Below are 25885 nucleotides of genomic sequence, written 5' to 3'. Positions count from 1 at the left end.
GGCCCCTGCTGTCATTTTAATCTCCTATTTGTGTTGCCACTGTGTGTGTGTATGTGTGTGCCCACATCATTGGAATCATCAGGCACCCACCCACTCACAATCTTAAATTACTGTGTCAGTGTGTCACATGAGAGGATTAAAACCTCATGTCAGAGACAGCTTATGTGCCAACCATGTTTATTGTCAATACAAAATATATTACCAAGGTGTTATTATCTATTGCAGCTCAGTCAACGAGCCCCGGACCGTGTTTTGCTGTGCTGGGGAATACATTTAATCACGATTTAGTGCAATCATGACGTTTACTGTAAGGGGAGGGGGGCAGGAAGGGAGACGCAATTGAATACGCGTTGCGGCTTGATTGACAACCTTGACGTCCAATCAGCGCTATTTTTATGCGACAATTCTGCTGTTTAGACCCTGACATTAGAGTTTATAGTACCGACAAATATGTCGGCCTCTGGGAATCTCTTGGCCACCAATAGTATGGGCATATGAGAAGACCGCATCTTTTTGGTTATTAATATTCAACGTTTTTTCTTCTCTTTAACTTCCGTATTAGTGGAGCGTCCTGCAAGACATGGGGCGAGCTATTTTAAAGAAGTAACGTTACAAGAAAAGAAAAGCGTCCACCCCTAGCTTAACAGTTACCGTTAGTGAAGCTAGCTGCGCCTAGTAACATAACGTCGGACGTGTTCGTGTCAGGCTAACTAGCCAAACGTTTACGTTAACGTGTTCCGTACTAGCTGGCCGCTGGGTTAGCGAGCCACCACAGCGAAACCCGCACAGCTTTCTGGCACCGCTGAATGAGTTGTACGGACACTAATGGGCGTAACGTTAAGGAGCTGTCCCTGCTGCTGCTGATTATCCCGAGAAGAAACAGCAGAACTAGGACTGGCACGTCCGATTCCCCTTTTGTGGACCCAGGAGGAGCGCAACACCCCTTATCACAGGTGAGGTTAATTGTTAGCCTGCTGCTAGCTAGGGCTAACCGGTGGAGACCGGAGTGGCGCTAGTTTACGGTCGCTTCTATTAATGTGATAGTTAACCTAAGCTCACACAGTACACTGAGCCTGACCGTCACACGGAAACCACGTATCGCCTGAAGCACGACTCGTCTTTGCTTCGGTGGAGCTAGTGTAACTGTGACTCATTTCCGTTAACGCTAACGTTAGTAATCTCCACCCTGCTTTCGTTTCATCACGACGTGTGATGTTACAGCCAGCCGCTAACGTTACGGCCAGCGGTCTAGCATGTAAACCGCTCGCTGTTACAAAATAACGCCAGCATTTGAACTAACGCTAGCTCATTTGTGCTCCTCGTCCAGGTCTTTAACGGTATCATCGTCCCCACCCCGGCTTCAATATGACCCGCTGTCCAATGAGGGCTAAATGTGCACTTGTATGCACAGGACGTTTGGCCAAATTGTTTTAACGAAATCACCATCAGAAATGTGCCTAGGAACGGCTTGTTTTGCCTATCGGCGGATAATCAAACCCAGATAGACCTGCAGGATGATGATGATTCCCTTTACATGCACGCCGATGTACAGGAGTGGGTCCCCCAATGATCGAGAGGGCTTAATGTGATGAAACGTGTACGCGTGCTCATCGTACATCCGCCACACTAAATTGTGAGCATTCATATGTAGTTTGGCGTGCCGCTTGTTTTTAAAGTGATTGGCACATATTTTTGGACGGGCTGAATCGTGTCCACTAAGCTGTCTAACCAATCGCTGCTGTGTCGCTTGACTCTTCGATGGGGTGGCGTGTCACCTGGCTGAGCTGGAGCTAGAACGCCTCATCTGTCTGCAATTGAGACCCCAGGAAGCTGTTCTGTTGCAACCGACGCTGCGAAATGTCACGAACATGTCAATCCAAACGTGGAGACTCGTGGTTGGGAAGTGAGGGATGTTGGCATCATTCGACCGGTTTGGTGCATGTTGCGGTGCTTGCACTGCTGTTGGTGCTGCCGTGACTGCAGCGGGCCCCACACACCCAGCATGCGTGTGCAGTGCCGTAACGGAAACACATGAGGCCCCCCTGCAGAATAACCCTGAGAGGGCCCCCCCCTTCCCCCCATATGTAAGGGATAATGTATTGTCCGGCGGTCATTATCCAAAGATAAACGAACAAGACCCAAGCTTTTCTTTTGAGGGAAATTTATTCAATCAGAAAAAACAGCTCAAACAGAGAACAAATGTATTCCAACAGAAACAAAACATATGCTAGGGCCTATCAAACAGCTCAAACAGAACATATGTTACAACAACATAACAAATATGCCTACATATAGTCGATACACCGGTAGACTACTTTCTACAGGTTTGCATTTGAATACACATGTGCGCGTCTTTTAGCAAATCTGTGTGCAAAGTCTTTAACCGCGCTCTTTACATCTAAACTGCGCGCACGTTTATTCTCTATGCTAAGGATGGCCAGACCTGACAGCCTCTCTTGTGACATGGAGCTTCTGAGATATGTTTTGATCAGTTTTAGCTTGGAAAATGACCTTTCTTACTTAACGGTTACTTTTATTATTTTGTACAGAGCCGTTGTCTTCTCAAAAGGGTTGCAGTGTTGTACAACGTGAAATGAAGTTAAAGAACGTGGTTGTGGAGATAATTAAGGAAACGTGTCCGATAATGGGCGCAGGGGGTATAGTGAGAGCATAGGTTTAATAAGGTTAATGTATTTTCAAGCACAACACATAGACAGAGCAGTACAGCTGTCAAAGTATAACGTTAGCTACGTGGTAATGTTAGCTATAGCAAACAGTACAATACCTGTCTCTTCTGGCAGATGAGTGCATCCTTCACCAGCTGGTCGAAAAAGACTTGTAATTTTGGGAAGTTTGGCATTTAATTCAGAATTGTTCTGTTTTGATTGCCGCTTTTGGGCACCACTTTTAAATGTGCGTTTCATTTTTCCTCAAGAGAAATTTCCTCGTAGTTCTCCCAGAATACACCGCGGCCCAACAATAACACCAGTCCGCGTAGCAGGAGGCCCTAGTGGTTGCCTGTTACGATTGCCTTTACAACTATTATTTAAAACTTATAAAGCCAGTTTAAAATACTTTTTTTTATTGTGTAGCTTTATATGAGAGAGACAACTTTGAGGGATATCTTAATGTTATTGCGTAATGTAATATTATTTATTTATTACATTATTCGGCCCAGATTCAGCAGCCAATAAACCGGTTGCCATGTCTCAGACAGAATCTGCCCATGTCCGTAACAGCTACACCTGGGCCAGACATGGCAACAGTGAAATGTGCCAAAGGTGGCTCACATTTGGCCGCATCGAGCCGGAACACAGCCGAGTCAGCCGACACTATACAATACGCAATACGGCCGAGTGCGCTGGCTAGTGTTGGATTAAAAAAAAAAATTGCCATGCGAGGCCCCCTGTCACTGCGAGGCCCCCCCGGGGGCTGCGGGGGTGATCTCTACGGGCCTGTGTGTGTGTGTATGTGCAATGCTGTAGGCTCCTTTCTAGATGGGAGAAGGTGTGTGTGTGGATTTTCTAGCTTTTTCAGCATTGCAAAATAAAGATTCTGCTGGACGGAGTAAGGATGCATAGTCTGTGAGATCACATGAAAAGGGCTCGTGGTTGAATGAGGAACTATCGTGTGTGTGTGTGTGTGGACATCATGCTGCTTGGAGGTACCAGGTCTATTAGACAGTTACAAACCTTTTATTTCGGCCTTTGCATGTCATACCGTGGCCACCTGCCAACTGTTCAGGCAGATGTTGTGTAGTAAACTAGAAGCGGTATCTTGTCTTCCTGTTAGTTTGCATGGCAGGGTGCGTGTGTTTGGTAACAACATTGCTTTATTAAAATCCCCTCCCTACCTAAAGACTGAGCGTCAAAGAAGTGGGTAACCACAGGCACTGCCTTTTCACGATGGTATGACCAAAAGCTTTTGCCCCAAATCAGTTAATCAGCAATTGTGTAATCCATACCAATGAAAATACATATCAGATCGGCCAATAATAAAAGTAGTAAACCAAATCTGATGTAGGAAGGAGGTTTGCCAGTTGAACTGCGTGACTAAATGATCACTATTATTATTATTATTATTATTATTATTATTATTATTATTATTATTATTATTATTATATTATGTGACACATGATAAAGGTATACATTCATTAAATGCACACACGTAAACACTGTAACATTACAATGAATAATCACACAATTGCAGAACAATCATTTCGTAGTTCAGGAATTTATTTCTATGGATTTCTCAATGTGAACTGGGGGGATTTTTTTAAATTGCACAAATTAGTACCGCTCAACCCAAATATTAGTTACTGGGATATTTGTTCTTTGTGTAGGTTTTCATTTTAAATTTGAAAGGAAAAGGGCTGCTTTAATGAAATGAGCCTGCGTGCTGCAGACTAACCAGGAGGTTAAAGCGCTCCATCGGTGACACTACAGGTAGAGTTGTATAGAACTGATTTCGCTTGCGGTGGTGATGGTTGACACGATCCATCACCACCTTGACAGGTGGTGATGAGAAAACGAGTGAAAGAAAGCTTCCAAAACATTAATGCATAACAATGTATGGTCAATCCCTGTGTTTGTGCATCTCTGAATTGGATACATTATTAATGAAGAACAGGCATTGAAATTGTAACCCTATTGGAAATTATTCTTCACAGTTCCTGTTCATGCCTGGCCTGTTGCTTATTGATTAAAATTAAAAAGGTTGGCGGAGACATTATTTACTTATCTGCCAACATACTGATATCTGTCAATATATCAGCCAGCAGTGATGCTATCTAACGTGAGTTAGCTAAACTGAACTGACAAAGACGATGGCGAAAACAGCTAAATGTGCCTGTACCTGTAAATGCATTGCAAAATATATGTTATGCTGTTAGAATATTTAATCTTTACCCAATCCTCTCCTTGATACTGTAGGTGCATCTTGACCAACCATCGGACTGGATTCACTTCTTTTTCTGACCCAGGACTAACTGTTGAGGTTGATATTCAACACAGCCACCTCTGTGTTTTATCCATATATACGAAGCGATCCAAATGATCAACCCAGGAGGCCGCTGATCAGCACTGAATTCTGCTTTCGAGGTTGGAGAAGGATACTTCAAACCTGAAACACCTCAAGTTACCAATGGCCCCAGAAATCTATGGCTTCCACTCTTAAAAGCCACCATTTTTCACATTTTTGTTGAGGTCCTTTTTAGGACGTTGCTGTGAAGAGGCTGTATCCTCCAAGAGATTGCTGTGGGAGGGTTTTATCCAAGCTTCAGAGGTCTCTACTGGGGAAGGAAGCAGAGGAAAGACCCTGGAAGTCCCTTGAGAAGAGGGCACACTTGAAAACGGACCGTAGCTGGAAAGCTGACGGTTACATAACTAACAGGCACAGCCGTCCACTAACACAGTGGAACAAGAAAACTGGGGGGGCTGAGTTGTTCGATGTTGCCAGTGCTGGCTGATGTAAGAGATAATACCGTCTTTTTCAAACATTTAATTTACATGGATACCAATGGATTTTCTACTGGATTTCTCCCCAGATGTTTTGGAAAGAACCACAACATCACCTCCTGCCTTTTGTCTTCCAATCACATCCCTCGTGCAGCCAGCAGGTGAGGTGGTTTGAATTGGCCACCGGCAGGGTTTAGGGATGCCCCGACACAGGAAAACCAGGCTACTCTACTGGCCCGTTTACAGACTGCCTTTTCTAACAAGAGTCCTGGACTGAAAGCAAATTGTCTCCTTCTCTAACACAGAGCAAGAGCATTTTCTAACATTGCTTGAGCTGCCCCAACTGCTTATATCTGGGTGCTAAAAACTTTCAATTGATGTGATCTCCACACATTTTGCTAGCACAGACTTAGCAACAAACAAGCCTGTTTCACATTTTAGGTCTTGGCCTGCACTTTTTCTAAGCTGAGGAAAGTCGTCATCCCATCCTTTTTTTTTTTGCTTCTTTTCTTTCCGTTCCATTTGTCTTTCAGCTTCATTTCATTTCATTTCTTCCGGTTCCTACCAAACCAGGCCTACCTCTGCCAACTCTTGTACCTCACTCAGCTCTCATACATATACACACCAGTCAAGTCCAACTGGACGAGTTCACATCGGGCGCTCAGTTCACCTTCGGTTCTCTGTTTGTCAGGATTGGAATGGACTTCCACAGCACCAAATAATTTGTGTGTTTTAATGGAATGGTCCACATAATGTTTTTATGTCTCAATAACAGCCATGTTTTGTAAATTGCACAATTATCATGTGTTTCACTAAGCCTTCATTCACCTTGCTATACATTAAGCAGATGTCCTTTTTTTAGACACATTTTACTTGTGTGGAAACGGACCAGGAGGAAGTATCTGTTTCTATAGGCTTGTATTAGTAATTGATTGGCATTTTGGGTAGAACAGAGGGAAACTAGTGTTGTGTATTTACCTGCAACTCTTTAAGGGAACTCTGTCCAGACACCCCCTCCTCTTAACAATCCGTGGCTTATTTCTTCACCCGACCTTCCCACCTGTTTTCTGGCTAACAGGAAAAAAAAGGCTTTTCCAGCAGAGCGACTTGTAGGCTTATTTTAATCTCACACACACACACAGTCACACACAGTAGATCAGGATTGACCTAAGAACCTAAGACAACAAGCGATTGCTGCACCCCCTTCTCCGTGTGGTGAAGAGTGTTTCCCACTAGTCAACGTGAAAGAGAAAGCCCCTCTCATTTATCCCTCCATCTGTCCTTTTACATATATGTTTTTCATTTCTACACCCAAACTACAAATCCACACAATAGACCAGACCAAAAGGTACATTTGAACTCTTTATAAATCCCACGGCATAGCAGCTGCGGAACAGACCCACCCACCACTACACAAAGGAAGTGATGCCAGGTGGCAGCAGTAAGAGTGGAATGCGGGGTCCATCCTCGACACCCCTGCCCCATACCGTGGTCCCGGCCACCAAACCCCTGAGACCCTCCCGCTACGTCCCAGTGTCGGCAGCCACTTTCTTCCTCGTTGGCTCCACCACGCTCTTTTTCTGCTTCACGTAAGTAGCATTGTGCATTGTCTCAGACACATGCACGTCTGACTATAAGCTGCAATGAAATAGCCATTTCATATCAAACATAATATAAAGGACAATGGACAGCACCTTGTTCTTTGTATGGACAACTGAGTGTGCTTGATTGGATTGGTGATTATTTTTTTTACATAAACCGTGATTATTTTCAGAGTAAGCTTTGGCCGCTTGCTTTTCATTTCAGCACCCAACAGCATCACAACAGCAGCAGCACCACACTCTTGAGAGACGCAGCCAATAGGCGTAACACGTCCTTAAAGTTGCAGTAATCAATATTCTTATATTAACAATTGATCAAATGGCTGTGTATAATGAGAGGTGTTGCTGGTGGTTTTCCACAGAGAATTACCACCAACTGCATGACCCTCAGTTTAGTGTCTTTCAGCTCATCGTTTTGGGTTCATGACCTAAAACTGTATTGTTTGGTTCAGTCTCGTCAGCGTTGCTTCCAGCTGCAGAATGCAGCTGTTTTTTAAGTGAAATTAATTCATCAACAAGAGCCTGAAATTTTTCTCAGGAGCTGCTAGAAATTCAAATACGACTTAAAAGAGTGGGATTTAAGACTTTCATTGACGAGGTGGCCACATCAAGACCGTATAACGGTGGCCCCACTCCAGAGTTTGAGTTCAATACACCCCTCATATTCAATACACCCTTCATATATATACTGACATGCATATATACACGCATCATACAATGCCAAGATGAAGGCTTGCCATAAGCAAAGGGCTTTTTGTGAAAGTAGTGAATCGCTGGGCTTCATGTTTTCTGCGTTCATTGTCAAATCTGGTGTGTGCTTGGTCACTCGTATAACCAATGTGAAAGCGGCGTCACTCATTTAATTGGCACCTGATTGGAGAATAAACATTTCAGGTCAGAAGGGGGCGGGATGTCTGTGACTGTGATGTGGTAGCAATTTAAATGGATTCACAAAGTGACTTTGTGTTGGCAAGTTTCTGTACACATTCTGTGAAGCTTTAGTGAGCCACTCAGAAACGGGTAGCAATATTTAATGTCCTCAGACTATAATGAGCCTTTATAATAAAAATAAACAAGCAGAAAAAGTGTGGACTCAACGGATGTCGTTTCACTTGTAAAAGAGAGTTTCAGATTTATACGCCTCAGTGTGGACTTCAGCCTCATAAGAATGCTGTAAGTCAATGGTGTTGTCATTTCTCCTCTTCCTGACACCTCACTCTGGAGTGAATGTATGTGGGAGAAGGAAAACCTAGTGGAGAGAGTTGGTTCGTGCCTGTCAGTGCCGGGCTTCAGATTAGTAAGGAGAAAGTAGGCCAACATCTGTCACTCTGACAAAAGCCCATGATCCAGTCTCCCTGGCCTGTTGTGTTTGTGTCCCTGCAGTCTCACTTCCTCTTATTGGTGAATTAATACAAAAAGGCACACAAAAATGAGTGAACAACCCAAAAACATCAAAGAAACCTCTCTACAGATCAACACGCCATTGAATGGTTTTCACACATTGTGTCCATTTGTAGAAATTAAAAGCAACATATGGGAATGGTTAAAAAGTAGAATGGAATAGAGGAAACCGCCAGCCACATCCTTTTTAGGGGCGTGGTCAAAGACTGGGCTCACTTTGAGTCATCTGTCACTTTCACAGTTTTGAGTGTACGTACATTTGTTGTGCAACTGGAATCCAATCAAACCCCAGATATACATATAGAGATCATCTGTTATCAATATTGATAATAATTATCAGTCTGCATGTTAAAGCAGAAAAAGTGTCCCAGCATCCCAGCAGGAACAGAGTGTCTTTCAGGAAACACAGCCTCACTTTCTTTACAACTGAACAATGTCTAATGTGACGGAATCTTTGTCCTGCCACTGTCCACTGTGTTCATGTCTCAGGTGTCCGTGGCTCTCTGAGTGTTTCTCAGTAGCTGTGCCCATCTACAATGGAGTCATCTTCCTGTTTGTTCTGGCTAACTTCTCCATGGCCACGTTCATGGACCCAGGCATCTTCCCGAGAGGTATGTGTGATTTCATTTTTATAGTGTATACATTCAATTAAATGCATTTAAGTAGCCCAATATCACAAAATGTTAGCCACAAAACTCATTGACATTTGAATAGCCTCAAATCGATAAAAACATTATCTGCTTCTGTCCAACAGGCAGATAGATGTTGATGGATCAGTAAAGGAAGGAGTTGAAGCAGTAGATTTTAAATGTGATCAGCGCTCACACAGCAGTCATATTACCTGATCCACAGCAATGTATCGGGTAAACTGTTTGATTATTTAATTGACCTGTCGTTGATCTAGGATAGGAGGAAATAAGGAGAAGAATACATAAAGCTGCATCATCGTGTGTGTGTGTGTGTGTTCGTGTGTTCATGTGTGTTCTGTCCCGTCCTGTCCCTGCAGCTGAGGAGGACGAGGACAAAGAGGATGATTTCCGTGCTCCCCTCTACAAGACTGTGGAGATCAGAGGGATCCAGGTCAGGATGAAGTGGTGTTCAACCTGCCGCTTCTACAGGCCGCCACGGTGCTCGCACTGCTCCGTCTGTGACAACTGTGTCGAGGTGTGCTCCCACTCACCCATTCACTTTTTACACATCATACATTAGGCCATTGTTCATGAACTCGTCTCTGAATGGTGTTTCAAAGCAACCAGCAGCAATAGCATGCTGGATACATGATATACCCGCAGAGTGTTACTCCGATTCACTTGAAGGAATATATTCCTGTGACAGCCAGCGTATCCAATGTGCATTGTGTCAAAATCAGTTCATGTAGCTGATGGCAGTCCACTAAACAACCTTTCAGATGGGATATCCCCAGACCTTTTTAATTTAAGGTGACCCATTTTGAGCTTGGCACCATGAACACACTAAAACAAGATGCTTGTGTCTTTTCTTCATTTCACTTGTCTGCGCTTATCCTTATCACGTTTGGTCAATGGTTACAGGATAATGCTGTTATGGTTGTGTGGTGTGGAGGACCCAAACGTACACTCACACAGCAGCTTTTAAGATTCAAAGTGAGGATCTTTATTTCCCTAACGGATCGGGGAGGAAAAACAGCAAAGAATAAAACAAACAAAACAATGATCAGAATAGTCCAGCTGATCAGAAGCGAGTGTTCCCTCGCTGGAGTCGGGAGGGCAACTCAACCGAACTCTAGTCCTTGATACTAACGGGATCGGTAGAGACCTGGTGTTCCCAACATACAGTAAGGAACCAGACTGGTGACCGGAATGATCTGACAACCTGCCAGGGAATGCCATGGTTCTTAAAACAGCTGGCAGCACTTGAGCCCCAGCTGAGCCAAAGGAGAGGGGCTTGGTAGTGGGCGGAAACCGGAGGTGGAGACTGTAGACTGACAAAAGCAAAACATTAAGCACATAACAACAAACCAGACAGGAGGGGAACAAAGAGGGGAGCCAACACTAACATCAGACAGGGATCCTAACAAATGCAGACGGAAGTCTGCTTCAATTGGACAAAAAAGACCACTCTGCATCATCATGCGAGTTAAAATGTTGCTTAGTCAGAATTCTGACTAAGCAGCATTTTAACTCGCATGACTGAAGAGCTGGTTCTGCTGTCGACATCTTCCTGGCTATTCCCCTAAGCTGTGGATGTCTGTCTTTGACTCCGGACAACATGAAGTGACAGAATAAAGACACTAGGAATGTTTGCGATGAGTCGACTAGTCCATTAAACGTTGCTGACCTTGCTTGTGGCACCAGAAATACTAGTCGGTTAAACTTATTATTATTTTATTTATGTACATATTTAAATGACTTCTCATTACACTCATCAGCTGCTCCTGACACGCCTGCAACCACGTCTTCTTTCTGAGGCTCAGCAGTCAGTCTGGTTCTCCCATGATGGACTGGATGGACTAGCTGATAATAGCTTATTAGTTAGCTATCGGCTTGCATATATGCTACAGACTAAAGCTAAAGAAGCAAGCTAATGGCAGCCAGCTAAACGAATCAAACTTGTATGCTAAGATACTTATGGTGTAAGCCTTTCATCAATTGTAACACAGCACACCCAGTTTGAGAGGCACATTCATAACCGGACCGGAAACTGGGTGCATTTTGATTTTGGTAGCATTTAAAATATGATTTTGGTTGTTGAAATAAGTGATTTTTTTTTTTTCCGGCAGTGCTTAAGCTAATATATTAAATTGTTCTCAATTTTGACAGCTTTGTGAGTGTCTTCATGCCTTCATTAAGTTTAAACTTCCTGTAAAACATCAGGGAAATTAGTCATGAAAAAGAGTGCTGCAGGAATGAGTCCTATAACCTTATCCTATAAGGTTTTGTTCTACGATATAAAATATCTCAGTAGATGTCCCATGAGACGACTAGACGTCCCCACTAGAACACAAGTCCTCCTTTTAGTGGTGACGTGAAGTCATGTGACCGTTGTGGACTTCCTTTATAGCCTAACATTAGCTTTTTACTCCTGCTGATTGTATTCATGCTTCAAAAATCATAAAAATTGTGTTTATTAGTGAAGATTATCTTGCTGAACAAAACCTGTTTGTTCAGCAAAAAGTGTTTGTTTGCCACAGCTTATTTTCTGCAGTAATCTAATGGTATAAACCCTTCCTTTGAGTCGTACTGGAGACTGTAGCTCATGTGTGAAACATTTAAGCATATTTCTATATTTACAAAATTGGGGTAAACAAATTCCCCAGCAGTTGTCTTTGCTATCATGCCGTTACATGATGTGAACTGCAGCTGCTACACCTGGAAGTACGGTATGATGCAACACTTTCTGAAAGCTGTATTAATGTTGAAGAGTGCAGACAAATTCCATTACATTTTTGTCTTTTTACCCTCTATAGGACTTCGACCACCACTGTCCTTGGGTAAACAACTGCATCGGCAGGAGGAACTACCGCTACTTCTTCCTCTTCCTTCTGTCTCTGACCGCTCACATCATGGCAGTGTTTGGCTTTGGCCTGCTCTTTATCCTCTACCATCGGCAGAACGTCGACCGCCTGCACGCCATCGTCACGTATCCTTGAAGGATCTTTACCTTGTCTTTGTGTCCTGTCCATTGTAAGATTGCCCATTCTGTTCAGTCACAGTGTTGTCTACGTCTGCAATATGGTCCTCCTTGGCTTCAACCCGTTGTTCTGGTTGTGTCAGATGTCCTGAGAATGTATTTCAGTGTGGCGTGGGAAGATTTCTAGAGATCACAACACTCATTTTATACATCGATGTCAAGTTTTTAAAAAATGGTCTTGTTTCACTATGTGAAATGGCAACGATGGGGACCAACATCATCACCCATTAATACAATTGGGCTTATTTGAGCCACAAGAGTCGGCTCTCAAGTCAAACCCAAGTCATGCAAACCCACAACGGTTAAGGGACCCCAGTATTCATACATTTTCAGAAAAGACAAAAATAACACATTTATACTGCATGCAAAAAAAGGAAAGACTCGTGGGTATCCATAGACCCTTGCCAAGATTGAGCTTCACTCTGAAATGTAATTTAGCCTCCTTTCTGTCAAGCTAGAGTGCGTGTCCCAACACCACCAGGCCAAGCTGTCCACGAACTGTATACAAATATCCAAATGAAATTATTCTCCCTTTGTCCAGCCAGATCTGTTTTAATCTGGTCTCTATATTCCTTGACCCCCCCCCCCCCCTGTGCTCTCAGGCTGGCTGTGATGTGTGTTGCAGGCCTGTTCTTCATCCCTGTTGCTGGTCTCACTGGTTTCCACTTAGTGCTTGTGGCCAGAGGCAGGACTACCAATGAACAGGTAGGGCAAATTAAATCGTTGAGTCCCAGAATATTCATTGATCTTAATAGGACATTATCTAAAAAATGTACTTTGAACAAATGCCAAACCAGAAAAATACACAACTTGACATAATGAGCCATTTCACATTTTAGATGATAATCGAAATGATCACATACCTGTACTCTAGGTAACTGCAGAGCAAGCCCCACATAGCGGCCTCTTGAACCAAGAGCACTCAAAACACCATTTAAAACTATTGCATCCAAAAAGTGACCATACATTATAGAATGATAAATAATCGATGAAGGTTTCCTTCCGTCAGGCATTAATCCAGAAATATATTTCTCAGTACCATTAAAACTTTTTGCTGGGCTTTCCATTTGTATTCGGATTCCAATCCTTAAATCATACTGTATCATGGTAACAACCTTTTATACTCTAACTATCCTCCTTCTCGTCTTTTCACCTTCCCTCTGTTTTTCTGTCTTCAGGTAACAGGGAAGTTCAGAGGGGGCGTTAACCCCTTCACCAATGGCTGTTGGAAAAACGTCTCTCATGTCCTCTGCAGCTCACAGGCACCCAGGTGCATTATTAACACGTTTCTCTATTTAACTGCTACTGTCTCTGGTTGTCCGGTCATAAGCATTACAGCATTGCATTGCCTTACAAACCTAAAATCAACATGTCTCAGTATACTCAACATAATACAGTCAAAGACCATTGTTTTACGGAGTAACAGAATGCTAGGAGTATTTGCAAGTATTTAAGCACTGATGGTAAATGGCACATTTCAGTGCAGTCGATCACTATATTCAAAACCGAAGAATAGTTTCCACCAAGAGGTTGCTGGTTATTTTAGTCTAATGAACTAAAAGGCCTGTTGTTGTCTTTGTTTTCACGGCGATCTAAAGACCTGAAGACCGTCATACACGTCAAAGAAGAAAATCAAAATTTGTTTGGTCTCGCTTTTAGCAAGCAGTGTGCTCTGTGTCTTACCAATCATTAACAGTCTTCTCTGCAAACCGCATCCTGAAAGTTCTTTTACAGACCAGGGCCGTTCTCGAGTCCCAGGATGATAAATTTAGACCCTGGTCAATGCAGTCGAAATGCAATGAGTTCCTTTAAAATGTTCTAAGTCCCTGCAGTCAAAAAGGGGCTTCTAACTTGTAACAACGCTGTACTTGTGTACTTCTGCAGGTATCTGGGCAGAAAGAAGTGTGTGCAGAGTGTGTGTGTGCAGCCTCCTTTTCTGCGGCCACAGCTGACAGAAGCCCAGTTGGCTGCAAAGATCCTGGACAACGGCATACAGGGAGACCTGCACCGGGTAAGAACAGCTGGACGGTTGCTCATAGGCCATAAATACTGCAGTTGAATCGTTCTGTTTGATTTAAACACTAGTTAAAAAGAAAAAAACAGGCTTGTGTTTGCCTGTAGGTGAACACAAGTTATGTAAGGGTGCTGTGCTTCTCACTTCTGCACAAGTTTTCTTATAGGCCGGTTCAGATGGCAGCAGGAGGTTTTACATTACATTACATTACATGTCATTTAGCTGACGCTTTTATCCAAAGCGACTTACAATAAGTGCATTAAACCATGAGTCCAAACTCAGAACAACAAAAATCAAGCAAGTACAATTTCTTCAATAACGTTAAACTACAGAATACTATCCGTACGTGCCATTTAAGTGCTACTAAAGTGCTAAACAACAAAGTGCTATCGGTAAGGGACATTTAAGTGCTACTAGAGTGCTACTACGGCTCTACCTTCCCTATTCAAGGTATAGTCGAAAAAGATGTGTTTTTAGTTTGCGACGGAAGATGTAGAGACTTTCTGCTGTCCTGATGTCAATGGGGAGCTCGTTCCACCAATGAGGAGCCAGCACAGCAAACAGTCGTGACTTTGTTGAGTGTTTAGCTCGAAGTGAAGGAGCTACAAGCCGATTGGCAGAAGCCGAGCGAAGTGAATGGGCTGGGGTGTACGGTTTGACCATGTCCTGGATGTAGACCGGACCTGATCTGTTCGCAGCACGGTACGCAAGTACCAATGTTTTGAAGCGGATGCGGGCGGCCACCGGTAACCAGTGAAGGTCGCGGAGGAGCAGAGTAGTGTAGCCAGCACTGAGTTGTTGAAGTTAATAGTTAGGTTGTGGGTGGGAGAGCCTTTTCCTGGAAGGAGGAGAAGTTCAGTCTTGTCCGGGTTAATTTTCAGGTGGTGAGCGGACATCCACTGAGAGATGTCGGTCAGATAGGCAGAGATTCGTGCTGCTACCTGTGTTTCGGATTGGGGAAATGAGAGGATCATTTGGGTGTCGTCAGCATAGCTATGGTAGGAGAAGCCAGCGAGCGAATGACAGAGCCAAGAGAGTTGGTGTACAGAGAGAAGAGAAGAGGACCAAGGACTGAACCCTGAGGGACCCCAGTAGTCAGAGGACAAGGCTCAGACACAGATCCTCTCCAGGTTACCCGGTAAGAGCGGTCGGTGAGGTAGGATGAGAAGAGTGAGAGCGCGGTGCCTGAGATACCCAGGTCCTGGAGGGAGGACATGAGCATTTGGTGGTTCACTGTGTCAAAGGCAGCGGAAAGGTCTAGAAGGATAAGGACAGAGGAGAGAGAGGCTGCTCTAGCAGTGTGAAGCTGCTCAGAGACAGCAAGGAGGGCAGTCTCTGTTGAGTGGCCTGCCTTGAATCCAGACTGGTGGGGGTCTAGAAGGTTGTTACTGTGAAGAAAGGAGGAGACTTGGTTAAAGATAGCTCGCTCTAGAGTTTTGGAAAGGAAGGGGAGGAGAGAGACAGGTCTGTAGTTATTGACTTCAGATGGGTCGAGAGTGGGTTTCTTCAGGAGAGGGTTGACTCTTGCCTCCTTCAGAGAGTTAGGGAAACAGCCGGTTGAGAGGAAGGTGTTAATAAGATGGGTGAGAAAGGGAAGAAGGTCAGGAGCAATAGACTGGTGAATGTGAGACGGGATGGTGTCGAGGGGGCAGGTGGTTGGGCGGGCAGACGTTACCAAATAAAGAACTTGATTAGGGGACAGGGGGATAAAAGAGGAAAACAAGGGGGAAGAAGGTGAAGTTACTGGAGGTGTAGTTATGGAAGATGGATTAGTAAATGAAAAGCGTATGTCGTCTATCTTTTTTGTAAAGTAGTCAACAAAGTGGCTTGGTAGAAGGGTGGAGGGAGAGGGGGGGACCAGGGGGGTCAAGGAGTTTGGAAAACATTGAGAAGAGCTTTTTAGGGTTAGATAAAGAGGATTCGATTCTGGATTGGTAATAAGAGCTGTTTTAAAATTCAACAGCCAGAAATCCTCGACGGTCACATCAGTTAATGCAAGACAACCACGTCTATCAGCCCAGTTCATCCAGCCTCTTCCTTTTGTGCTCAAAGCCCATTTCACTTTCAGATGAGGCCCACAATTATTATATACGGTCCTGTTGTTTTTTAGATCGCAATATAAAACAACGTCATGCTGCTCTACACTGACGGCCGTGATGTATGATTCGCGTGTGCGTGTGCGTGTGCGTGTGCGTGTGCGTGTGCGTGTGTGTGTGTGTGTGTATATATTATGTTTCTCCACTCATTCATTCAGGTATTTCATCAATTCTATATAAAGTGAAAAAAACAATTGGTCAACCACATTTCAGTCAACGGATTGTGATTCTTTGGGTTTCTATCTGACTTCCATCCAGTCTAAGTCCAGTCTGGAGATGATGGAGAGCCAGTCCTGTGACGCTGAGCCTCCTCCTCCTCCTAAACCAGAGCTTCGCTATCCTGGAATCACCAGAGGAAACACAGAGGGTAATGCCTTCCAACTCCATGCTTCAGCTCTGACTCTCATGGCCATTGTCTCAACTTCCTGTTGTAAAAATCTGATCTGATCTGATTCTATGTTGATTTCACAGTGATATTTGGTATTCTTTGTCTCTCTACCCTCATGCAGAGTGCAGTCTACTGAACAAAGCCCCTCCCACCCCCACCATGTACAAATACAGGCCCAGCTACAGCCCCGGCAAGAACCACACAGCGCTCACACACGCTTATGCCAACCAGGTAATGCACACATTTATACACCGGGGAGACTGCCAGGTGATGGACATGGACAAGTCAGCTCAATTTCTTTTGCCCAATATCCCAAGTGACAAATTTGCCTCAAGGGGCTTTACAATCTGTACAGCTTACAACCTGCTCCTGTCGTTGAACCCTCAATTCAGGAAGGGAAAACTAGTCCAAAAAGAAGAAACCTTAGGACAGGCAACAGAAGAGATGTACAGATGTGCAATAGGTGCTGCATGTACATATTAATCGACATATTAATATATATATATATATATATATATATATATATATAATCTCACACACACACACACTATATATATATATATATATATATATATATATATATATATATATATATATATATATATATATATATATATATATATATATATATATATATATATATATATATATATATATATATATATATATATATAATCACACACACACACACACACACTGAACAGGACCATACGTTGAATGGAAAATGGTAAATGGACTGCATTTGTAAAGGGCTTAAAGAGTAAGGGACCACTCAAAGCACTCTACAGCATACAAGCATACAAGGAGGCACCTGCTCATCAGGAGCAATTAACATTCACACACTGACAGCAAAGCCATTGAGAGCACTTTGCTCCAGTCTTGCCTAAGGACATGCAGACTGCATGGCTGGAGAGCGAACCAGCGACCTACGACTGCTGCCTCGTTCACTTTTTTTTAGCTTAAGAGGCTTAAGGTTTTGTAGCAGAGGCCCCAAAGTGTAGCACAAGTTTTTAAAAGTAACAACAGTTCCCAGTCTGAGACACATCTGTCTTAGCGAAACTGTTGAATAGCCTAAACTACTGTAAGCTATTGTATTGAGTTTCCTTTTAGAAAAATGCTCAGAGTGAATTCATCACTGGTAAACAGTTGCATAGTTTAGAAGTCTAGGGCTTTTATTGTGAAAGGACTATGGTGTCTCACCGTTATAGGTTGTCAATATGTCCAGACATATTGACTCAAAATCTGCACTATAAACCTCAGACTAACTCATATTTAAAAGGTGCATGGTGTGTATATACGTAGTAGTTTTTCCATTTGTCCCTGCCTGTGCTTCTTTTTATCGCTCATCGATTTCTTTCTAATGTACAGTATCTAATTTATGTTTTTCCTTTTGAATTCCCGTCGGTCATCTGGGTTTGGTTTCTCAGTGGCTTTCTGTTGATCAGTATCAGTAAGTGATTGTTCTGAGAGCATCGTTTTCAATTTTTTTGTCCTGCTCCTTTCTGTTTGCTCCGGACATGGGTGAAATACAGTTTGACCCCATTTGAAATGGTTGGTGATTAAATTCATCCATATCTGGGCTATAAGGCTGATTGATTCAAATCAAAGGATTGTACCGAGTCCATCTGGTTCATACAGATGAGTTAGTTCTACTCTGTATTTGTACCCATGTCTGGCCCATATCCTCCCACGTGTCTATCCAGCACAATATTGTTTTGATTCTTCGTCATTTCTCCCTGATTTAGAAAAGTGTCTCCTATAGATTCCCTCCCGTGTTTGTCAAAATCAATGACTCCCCTGTAGCTCAGATCCAGAAGTAAAAGTTCAAATGGACCTCCATTTGCCATTTTGAAGTCTGTCCTACAAGTAGTTTGATATGTCATCGTGATGTTTCATGTCACTTGTCACTTGAGTTGGTATCATGGAGAAAACATTTCCTGTTCTCGAAAAAAGGCCACAATATATAAGGAGAAAGTTTATATCCAGGTCGAATCTCGGTAACAAGTCTTTTCAATTCACTGAATTGTTTTCCATATTTAAGTTCAGACAATGGTTTACTTTTACATTCATGATGGATTCTTTGTCTAACTTGATGATGATGACTTGTGTAACCTCAAAACTCTTTCAACTACTTCTTGTCAAGGGAGAGAAATACTTATCAATAATATGTATATTTGGTCATTATTTGACTGACGATGCATTATGACCAAACCGAATACTATTGTTGGGACTTCGAAGCATCAGTGAGGAATATTTCCTTCCCTTTACAAGGACTAGCCTCTCCCCCTTCACTCACTCATTCAGTAAGAAAAAGATCTGTCACACATAAACCTTTTTATGCCTCCACTTCGGAAACAGTTACAGCAGGATACGTCATATTTTGCAGTTGTCCGTTTGTACTTCCATACGTCCAGTCCATTCTCATATCGCAGGAACAACTTGAGGCCATTTCCTCAAATTTGACACGTCCACCTGAACTCACTGATGAAAATATGTTGTTGGTCAAAGCTCACTGTGAACTCATGAAATGAACTCAAGAATGAATATGCTAATTGTAACAGGATAACATTTTGGACAGACATGGATGTATACTGCAACATGACCATACCGTAACCATGTACCGTTCCCGTTCAGTCAGGATAAACGCATTAAGTCGCAAATTTTTTATTTAGTTTTTATATTTAGTTTGATCATGTTGAAAATCCAACATGGAGAAATAAGGGAAGACTCGGCACTCTCACCTTTTGAACAGGAAGACAAGCTTTTAGTCATTAGACCTTCATCAGGGCAAATGGTTGACATTAATGTATTGTTTCATAATGACATCAAATGGAGAACTCTGTCCTCCCATGTCATAGCTCCAGTAAATGGAGTGCAGGCGGCCTCTACGGCTACAGGTATGATGGGAGGGATTCATTGCTCACCTTTTTTTTAAATTTAAGGATAGAACAAAAGCTGTTCTATTTTAATTCAACAACTCCACGCCATGAGAAATATGCGTTTACTTGTATTAAGTTAATGGTATTAAAATGGAGCATAGACCACGGCCAACTGGCACAACCCGACCATGTGCCGGTCGGGTTTTGGGATTGCACCATAAATCGGAGGATAAATGAATGTCCAGCGAGAGAACGCTTAGCCTTCTTTTTAGACACTTGGATCCGTGTGACAAGCCTTCATCTTGGCATTGTATGGTGATATATTCTCAAAGTTAACACTTTGAATATCTATATCACCAACAGCATCAGTATTGACCTGTGAAAAGAAGAGATGTTGGCAACAGTTGAGGTGTTGTCAGGATGTGAACACGAGAGGGACTTTCAGTCAGGCAGGGATTCCTAGTCTCTACTCTGATTTGCTCAGCTTCTTGTTGTTTCTTCCCCCTCCTACACCTCCCTTCCTCTTTCTCCTCCTCGTGCCTCCTCCAGTTAAGTCGAGGTGAAAGTGTTGGCAGTGCCAGGGACTCTTCCTCCTCCACCTCCTCCCTCCTTCAGGCCAGCCAGCAGCCTGGTTTCCACTCCCAGCCAAGCCTGGACCGCAGGGATGCTCCACCTGACCGAGTGGGAGTAGGAGGAGGTGGGGAGAGGAGGGAGGGCAGAAGAGAGGTGGGGGCAGGGGGCATCCCTGGCTACTCCCTGGGTGGATGCTCGTACCCCTCCTTTTCCGACCCCACGGTCCTATCAGGAGTGGCCCCGCGGTCAACCAGCTCCACGCACACCTCAGCAGGCGCCATCCACATCTCGGAGGCCACCACCACCTCGGCAAGCTTCAAGAGCTTGGCCAATCGAACACCCCCGCCCCACCACCCTTCCCGCAACGGGAGCCTGTCATATGACAGCTTACTGGCAGGTGGTGATGATTTCGACAAAGGGATGGTGATGGGTTCAGCAGGCCCTGAGGTTTCCTCTGGGAGACCCTGCACTCCAGCAGCAGGCGGCTACAACTCCGCCTTCATGTCATCCCAACAGAGAGATGCTGAGATACACTCCCAGTCCGCCCAGTCGCCTCATCACTACCACCGCTCCTCTCACCACCACCACTCCTTCCTCCATCGCTCCTCTTCCTCCACGTCCTCCTCCCCGCCGCCGCCTCCAGAGAGGGAGCGCCTGCTGGGCGAGCTCCACCCGGGCTCTCACCCACTGCCCGCCAACCATTCCTCGGCTCCCCCATCCTCTTCTGTCCCGCCTCCCCCACATCACCATCACCACCACCACCACCACCACGGCCATCATCACCACCACCATTCCTCCTCCTCTTCTTCTACGTCCCGCCATCCCCGCTTCACTGCCCCTCATGCACCACCCCATCACGCTTATCCTTATCGCACCCGCTCCACTGACAACCCTCTGGGATCCTCCTCCACCTCCACGACCCACCCTCCCCGCTCCCCGCACCCTCCACCTCTGGGCAAGTCGCTTTCTTACTCGAGTGCCGCTGCTGCCGAAATGCAGTACCGGCTGGTCCGAAAGGCCTCTGCGTCAGCCGGAGCAAATGCGGCGGGGGTAGGAGGTGGTGGAGGAATGGGAGGAGGAGGAATACAAGCGCCAAAGTGAGTATGAATTAGGATTAGGATGATTGGTTTGCTATTAACTCTGAGAAAAACCCACCTGCCCGCCTGAAAACCTGACAACCTGATTGACTGCTCCTCCTGCTCCTCCTGCTCCTCTTCTCTTCCTCCTGCCAGATTTCCTGTGAGTTCTTCCTCCTTTTCCCTTTCCTTGTTTCTCTCTTTTATTTGTGTGATGCTGTTGTGGTCTGCCTGTTTGTTCCTGTCCTCTAGATTATTCTTATAATTGTTATAACCACCTTCCGTGCATAATTCTGTGCCAGTGCCTTACAGACACCTCTCCATACCCACGACATGAATGTGTGACAATATAAAAGACATGACAAGAGGGTTATACTCCGCATTTTAGGTTTAGAATTATAAATTAAATGATGATGAGTATGACCACTAGTCGGCGCTGTTCGGGCGTCTGGAGGTGATGGGGTAAAAGTGTGGGGAGAGAGAGAAATGAAGGTGGACTTGGCTGTACGGCTGGAATGTGGAGTTAAACTAGAGTAATGAGGAAAACCCAGAACGTGTTGGACTGATCTATTCCTGCTCATAAACCTACGTCAGTAGCAGCAGTAGTAAATAGGGTAACATTATACCATCTTTTCATATTTGTACATATGTAACGTAAAAGATATCTTCAGAGCTTTGCAGGAATGAGTCAGTATTTTTACACTTCTGGTTCCCTCGTCCCTTTAAGTGTGTAAATGAGACAACCACCTTTTAGCTTAGTGGTGGAGTTCCTTCATAGTCTAGCATTAGCTTCTTACTTTACACTTCAGACGTCATATGTGAGGATTATCTTGCTAAACATGATGACATGTCATCATAAAAGTTTGTTTGCACATAGCTTAATTTTAGCAAAAATTTAAGAATCTAATTAGCTGTTTGTGGAGGGAACCAATGAAGTCATCACATGGACTCTCCTCTTCAGCTCATCCCACAGATGTTTAGGTCGGGGGACTGTGGTGGCTATGGCAACAACTTGTGGAGATGTAGATGTCTGATGGTAGTTTGAGACTCAACTAACCTCTGGAATTGTCCAGCTGTGATCCTTGGAGATTATTTTGCCAGTCGAACCATCCTCCTTGCGCTGCGTGGGTTCAATGTACAAACACGTCCTCTTCCAGGCTGATTCTTAACATCTCCTGTCGCTCTAAACTTCTTAATTATTGCCCGGAAGGTGGAAATGGGTATTTTCAACTGTTTAGAGATTTTCTTATATCCATTTTCTGATTTGTGCAGCTCAACAACATCGTCACTGTTCTCGGGTCTTTCCCATAGTGATGAATGACTAAGGGAATTTGGCCTGTGTCACCTCATATTTATACCCAAGTGAAACAGGAAGTCATGGTTGACCACTCCTAATCAAACAGGTGAATTTAAGATTGTAAAATATGACTGGAATTATACTTCAGTTAGATTTTAATCATGATATTTTCTAGTGGTGCCAATAATTGTGGCACATGTTTTGGGGGAAAAAAACATGTATTTATTGTCAATATATTGTATTATTTTTCAATAAAAAGGTTTGATTTTTGTGAAAGACCAGGAGGATAAATGTAAACAAACCCTGGTGCATGTTGGTTAGTTTGTGCTTGTGTGAAATGAAAGGAGGGCAGGTTTTATGGCTCGTCTTTATGTGATTAGCATGCTTTCTAAAACTGGACTTCTACTTCCATCTGATAGCACCCGGATCATCAGTCAGTCAGAAGCAGTTCATCAATGTGACGGTAATGCTTCTGGTGACTGATCATGATGTCATATAGCCCTCCTCACATGACCATAGCATGCTTCAGACCTGTAGTCGCGTCTCATGTGTTGTCCTAAACCGTCACGCTAATCATCTTTGGGCTTTTCTCTAATCAGGGATGAGCTGATCCAGATGAAACCTCCAAGTCGGACCAACGGCGGCCAGCTCTTCTTCTCCTCCTGCTCCGCCCCTTCCTCTCCCTCTCACCCAGTTGGCGTGTCCGCCCGGCCCGGAGGGGCCTATCCCAGCTCGCCATTAACGCAAAGTCCCGCCCACAATCCTCAGGGTGGCGGGGTGAAGAAGGTGACTGGCGTCGGGGGCACTACCTATGAGATTTCTGTCTGAGTGTCATCCAGCCTCCCGCTTGACGACCAATGAGACGTAGAGGAGATATTGCTGACTCCTTCTGCCAGTGAGGGAGAGATTTAAGACACCACACAACTGGCCAACTGTAGACCTGGACATCTGAGGACCTTCTGAACCATGTTGTCCAGATCTCAATCATCGTTGGCTGCTTGACTGTAGAGCTACACTGCTGGACTGTCCTGCCTCTAGACATCCACCTCAGTAACTTGTACTGAATGATGTCAGTCAGGACTACCTGGCACTGGGTCATAAGAGTCTGTTTTCTGGGATCTCACTGGACCAAACGGGACCCACAATGTAGGTTTTATTCTCACTGTAGCTCAGTAGGTAGCACGAGGCACCAGCAGTGTGGGTGTTGCATCGTACAAGAATCACAGCGCAAGGCATTACCACTGCCAGGGTGAGGAGTTCGATCCCCACTGGGGCCCAAGTGAGCTCTGGATCAGCTGGGAGTCCAATCAACACTTTTGGACTGAAGCCGCATGTGGGTAGAAATTGGTGCCGATGTTTTAATATTTCACAATTTTTCCGCTCACATTTGGAACGCCATTGAACACAAACGCCCCAGGAGGATTCAAACAGTGTGTGGCACCCGGTCCTAATCCATTTAAAGTTAAGGGCTCCCCCATAGACTTAGTGTAGACTACATGTGTGATTAGCTAGTTCTTATTACCAGTTATGGCCCCAGTTAAACCCTACTTTTAATAACAGCATCCACCAAATGGAGCAATTTCATTGGACCATGTAGTCAGTGATGCAGCCCAGGCAGAGTCCCTGAAACCTCTAGTCGCTCTCCTCGAGGCCGACGCCTCCTTTCCACAGGACAGGAGGTGGTGGGATCTCTTCTGCATTATGACGATCTAGTAGTGGCTGGAAGGAACGCCACACATTAACTTTTCCATCCATGTTGAGGCGTGAGTTGATTTGCCTTTTGATGCAGGGAGATGATGAAGATGAGGAGGAGGAGGATCAAGTGTCACAAAGGTGATTCCCTGTTTCTTTTGTCCCTATGTTGATTTATTCCCTCTAGATGTGAATATGATTCCATGTTTGTACAGAATGATGTGATTTTAAATGTGGATTTGCTTTTTACGGCCGTTCTGACTGCAGCATGCACTACTACTACTGGCCACTATAGGCCCGGTGGTCTGTTTGAACCAATGGGATGGGAGGGAATCCTGTGGAAGCCTTTTGTTGTCAAAGGGTCCTTAAGGATCTCCAGAACATTCATTCCTCGAGCAATTGCCTTGAAAATAAAGTTGTTGTTTTTTATGTCTCCTATTTAATTTTAAATTGTTTTATATGAATTCATATGAAAATATAGCTATTGATAAATGTAGAGTTTTTAATATTGACTCAGAGGGTTGAATTGTGAGCTCTCAGACCAGATGCCTTATTTCAAACATGGTTTTACAGTCCGATTGCATCTTCAGTCATGATTTCGCTAAAGATGAAGCCGCTGGTCCCAGTACGCTGTCTCACTATTCAAACTAGAGACGGCATCAGTGAAAGTCCTTCCGGTCTCAATTCATAAGAATTCAGCTGAAGTGTGGCTTGGGAATTGATTTCAAGATGAAGTTCAAACAGAAATGAGGCTGCTAGTCTGAGAAAATGTGTTTTAATGGAGAGGAAAAAAAACAGAAGAACAAAAAAGTTGTTATGTAGTGGATTCTTGTAAAGCAGCACGTCTTCCTGCTCAACATCAACTGTGCATTGTTTGCTTCAGGTTTCCTGTCCCAAGAAATATCTTTAGATTCAAAACCGGTATTCCAAACTGCATGGGGTGAAGCCCCGCCCTTTGTTGGGCCGTCTTGTTTCACCGCCCTCCTGAGAGCATCACACCTTCAGCTTCTTTCATTTCAGAAGGGTGACATTTGGGTTCCACTTGTCTTTTGCGAGTCACTGCGACCTGCCTCATAGGCTGGTAATCACATCTATTTGGTAGTCAAGGAGTGGCTGTGACATGGTGGATAAACACATTTCATGTCCCAATTCTTCACAATTCCCCTGTTATTTAGTTATTTAACAAGTTTTTATTTTAAAGTGTGTTTTCTTCAGCTTAACGGGGCTGTCTGCAGGTCTCAGCTGGGATCCCAATGGGAGCTCCATCCAACAGTTGGTGTGTCCCATTGTAAAGCCAGGCCATGTCATCACTTTGTCATGACGTAATGCTAACACGTCACACTCCTGTCTCTTTGGCCATGTGGTCTTAATTCAGTCTGGGACACCACAGGACCACATCAGAACCAGTCATAGTTGAATAAATGAAGCACACGGGACGTAGCATCAAATGAGAATCCTGTCTCGAGAGTCTAAACTATGACATGACGAGAAAGGGAAATTCTGTATTTAATTTCTGCTTGTTTTGGTTTTACTTGGCTGTAATGTGAGGACAGGAACTCCGAATGGGGGGTTGATGGAGACGAGCTGTGGGTGGGCTTCTTCACTTGGGGGTCTGAGGACATGACAAATATGTGTACTGTACAGCTTTGTGTATGTGTGTATGGATGTGGTGCAGGGCTGGAGGGTTGATAATAAACTTCAAACAAAGTGGTGGAGCAGTCACTTTCTTCCTTTTAAGGGGAT

At 44.2% G+C, this 25885-nt stretch overlaps 1 protein-coding gene across 7 annotated transcripts; it reads left to right on the top strand.

Annotated features, from left to right (window-relative positions):
* The first annotated feature begins 395 nt into the window (after positions 1 to 395).
* On the top strand, positions 396 to 24580 carry zdhhc5a (zinc finger DHHC-type palmitoyltransferase 5a). 7 transcript variants are annotated; one of them, XR_004610029.1, is made up of 16 exons: positions 396 to 953; positions 4932 to 5468; positions 5546 to 5617; positions 6843 to 7045; positions 8948 to 9069; positions 9465 to 9622; positions 11904 to 12076; positions 12730 to 12832; positions 13306 to 13397; positions 14012 to 14138; positions 16496 to 16604; positions 16747 to 16856; positions 20054 to 21174; positions 22426 to 22556; positions 22870 to 22913; positions 23050 to 23162. XR_004610029.1 is itself a non-coding variant. In XM_034542825.1 (15 exons), exons 3-15 carry the CDS (start codon positions 5448 to 5450, stop codon positions 23276 to 23278), a joined length of 2640 nt encoding a protein of 879 aa, XP_034398716.1. In that variant the 5' UTR covers positions 396 to 953; positions 1328 to 1633; positions 4932 to 5447. The 7 variants fall into 7 exon arrangements, 5 of the variants coding, with proteins under 5 accessions (XP_034398716.1, XP_034398882.1, XP_034399053.1 ...); XR_004610028.1 differs by lacking the exon at positions 22870 to 22913 and having other exon boundaries at positions 23050 to 23160; XM_034542825.1 differs by lacking the exons at positions 22426 to 22556; positions 22870 to 22913 and adding an exon at positions 1328 to 1633 and having other exon boundaries at positions 23050 to 23278.
* The last annotated feature ends 1305 nt before the right edge of the window (positions 24581 to 25885 follow it).

This window comes from Cyclopterus lumpus, chromosome 1, assembly GCF_009769545.1.
Source record: "Cyclopterus lumpus isolate fCycLum1 chromosome 1, fCycLum1.pri, whole genome shotgun sequence".
Taxonomy (NCBI): domain Eukaryota; kingdom Metazoa; phylum Chordata; class Actinopteri; order Perciformes; family Cyclopteridae; genus Cyclopterus; species Cyclopterus lumpus.
Note: the sequence above shows the minus strand (reverse complement) of the source record. Positions and strands in the feature narration are given on the sequence as shown.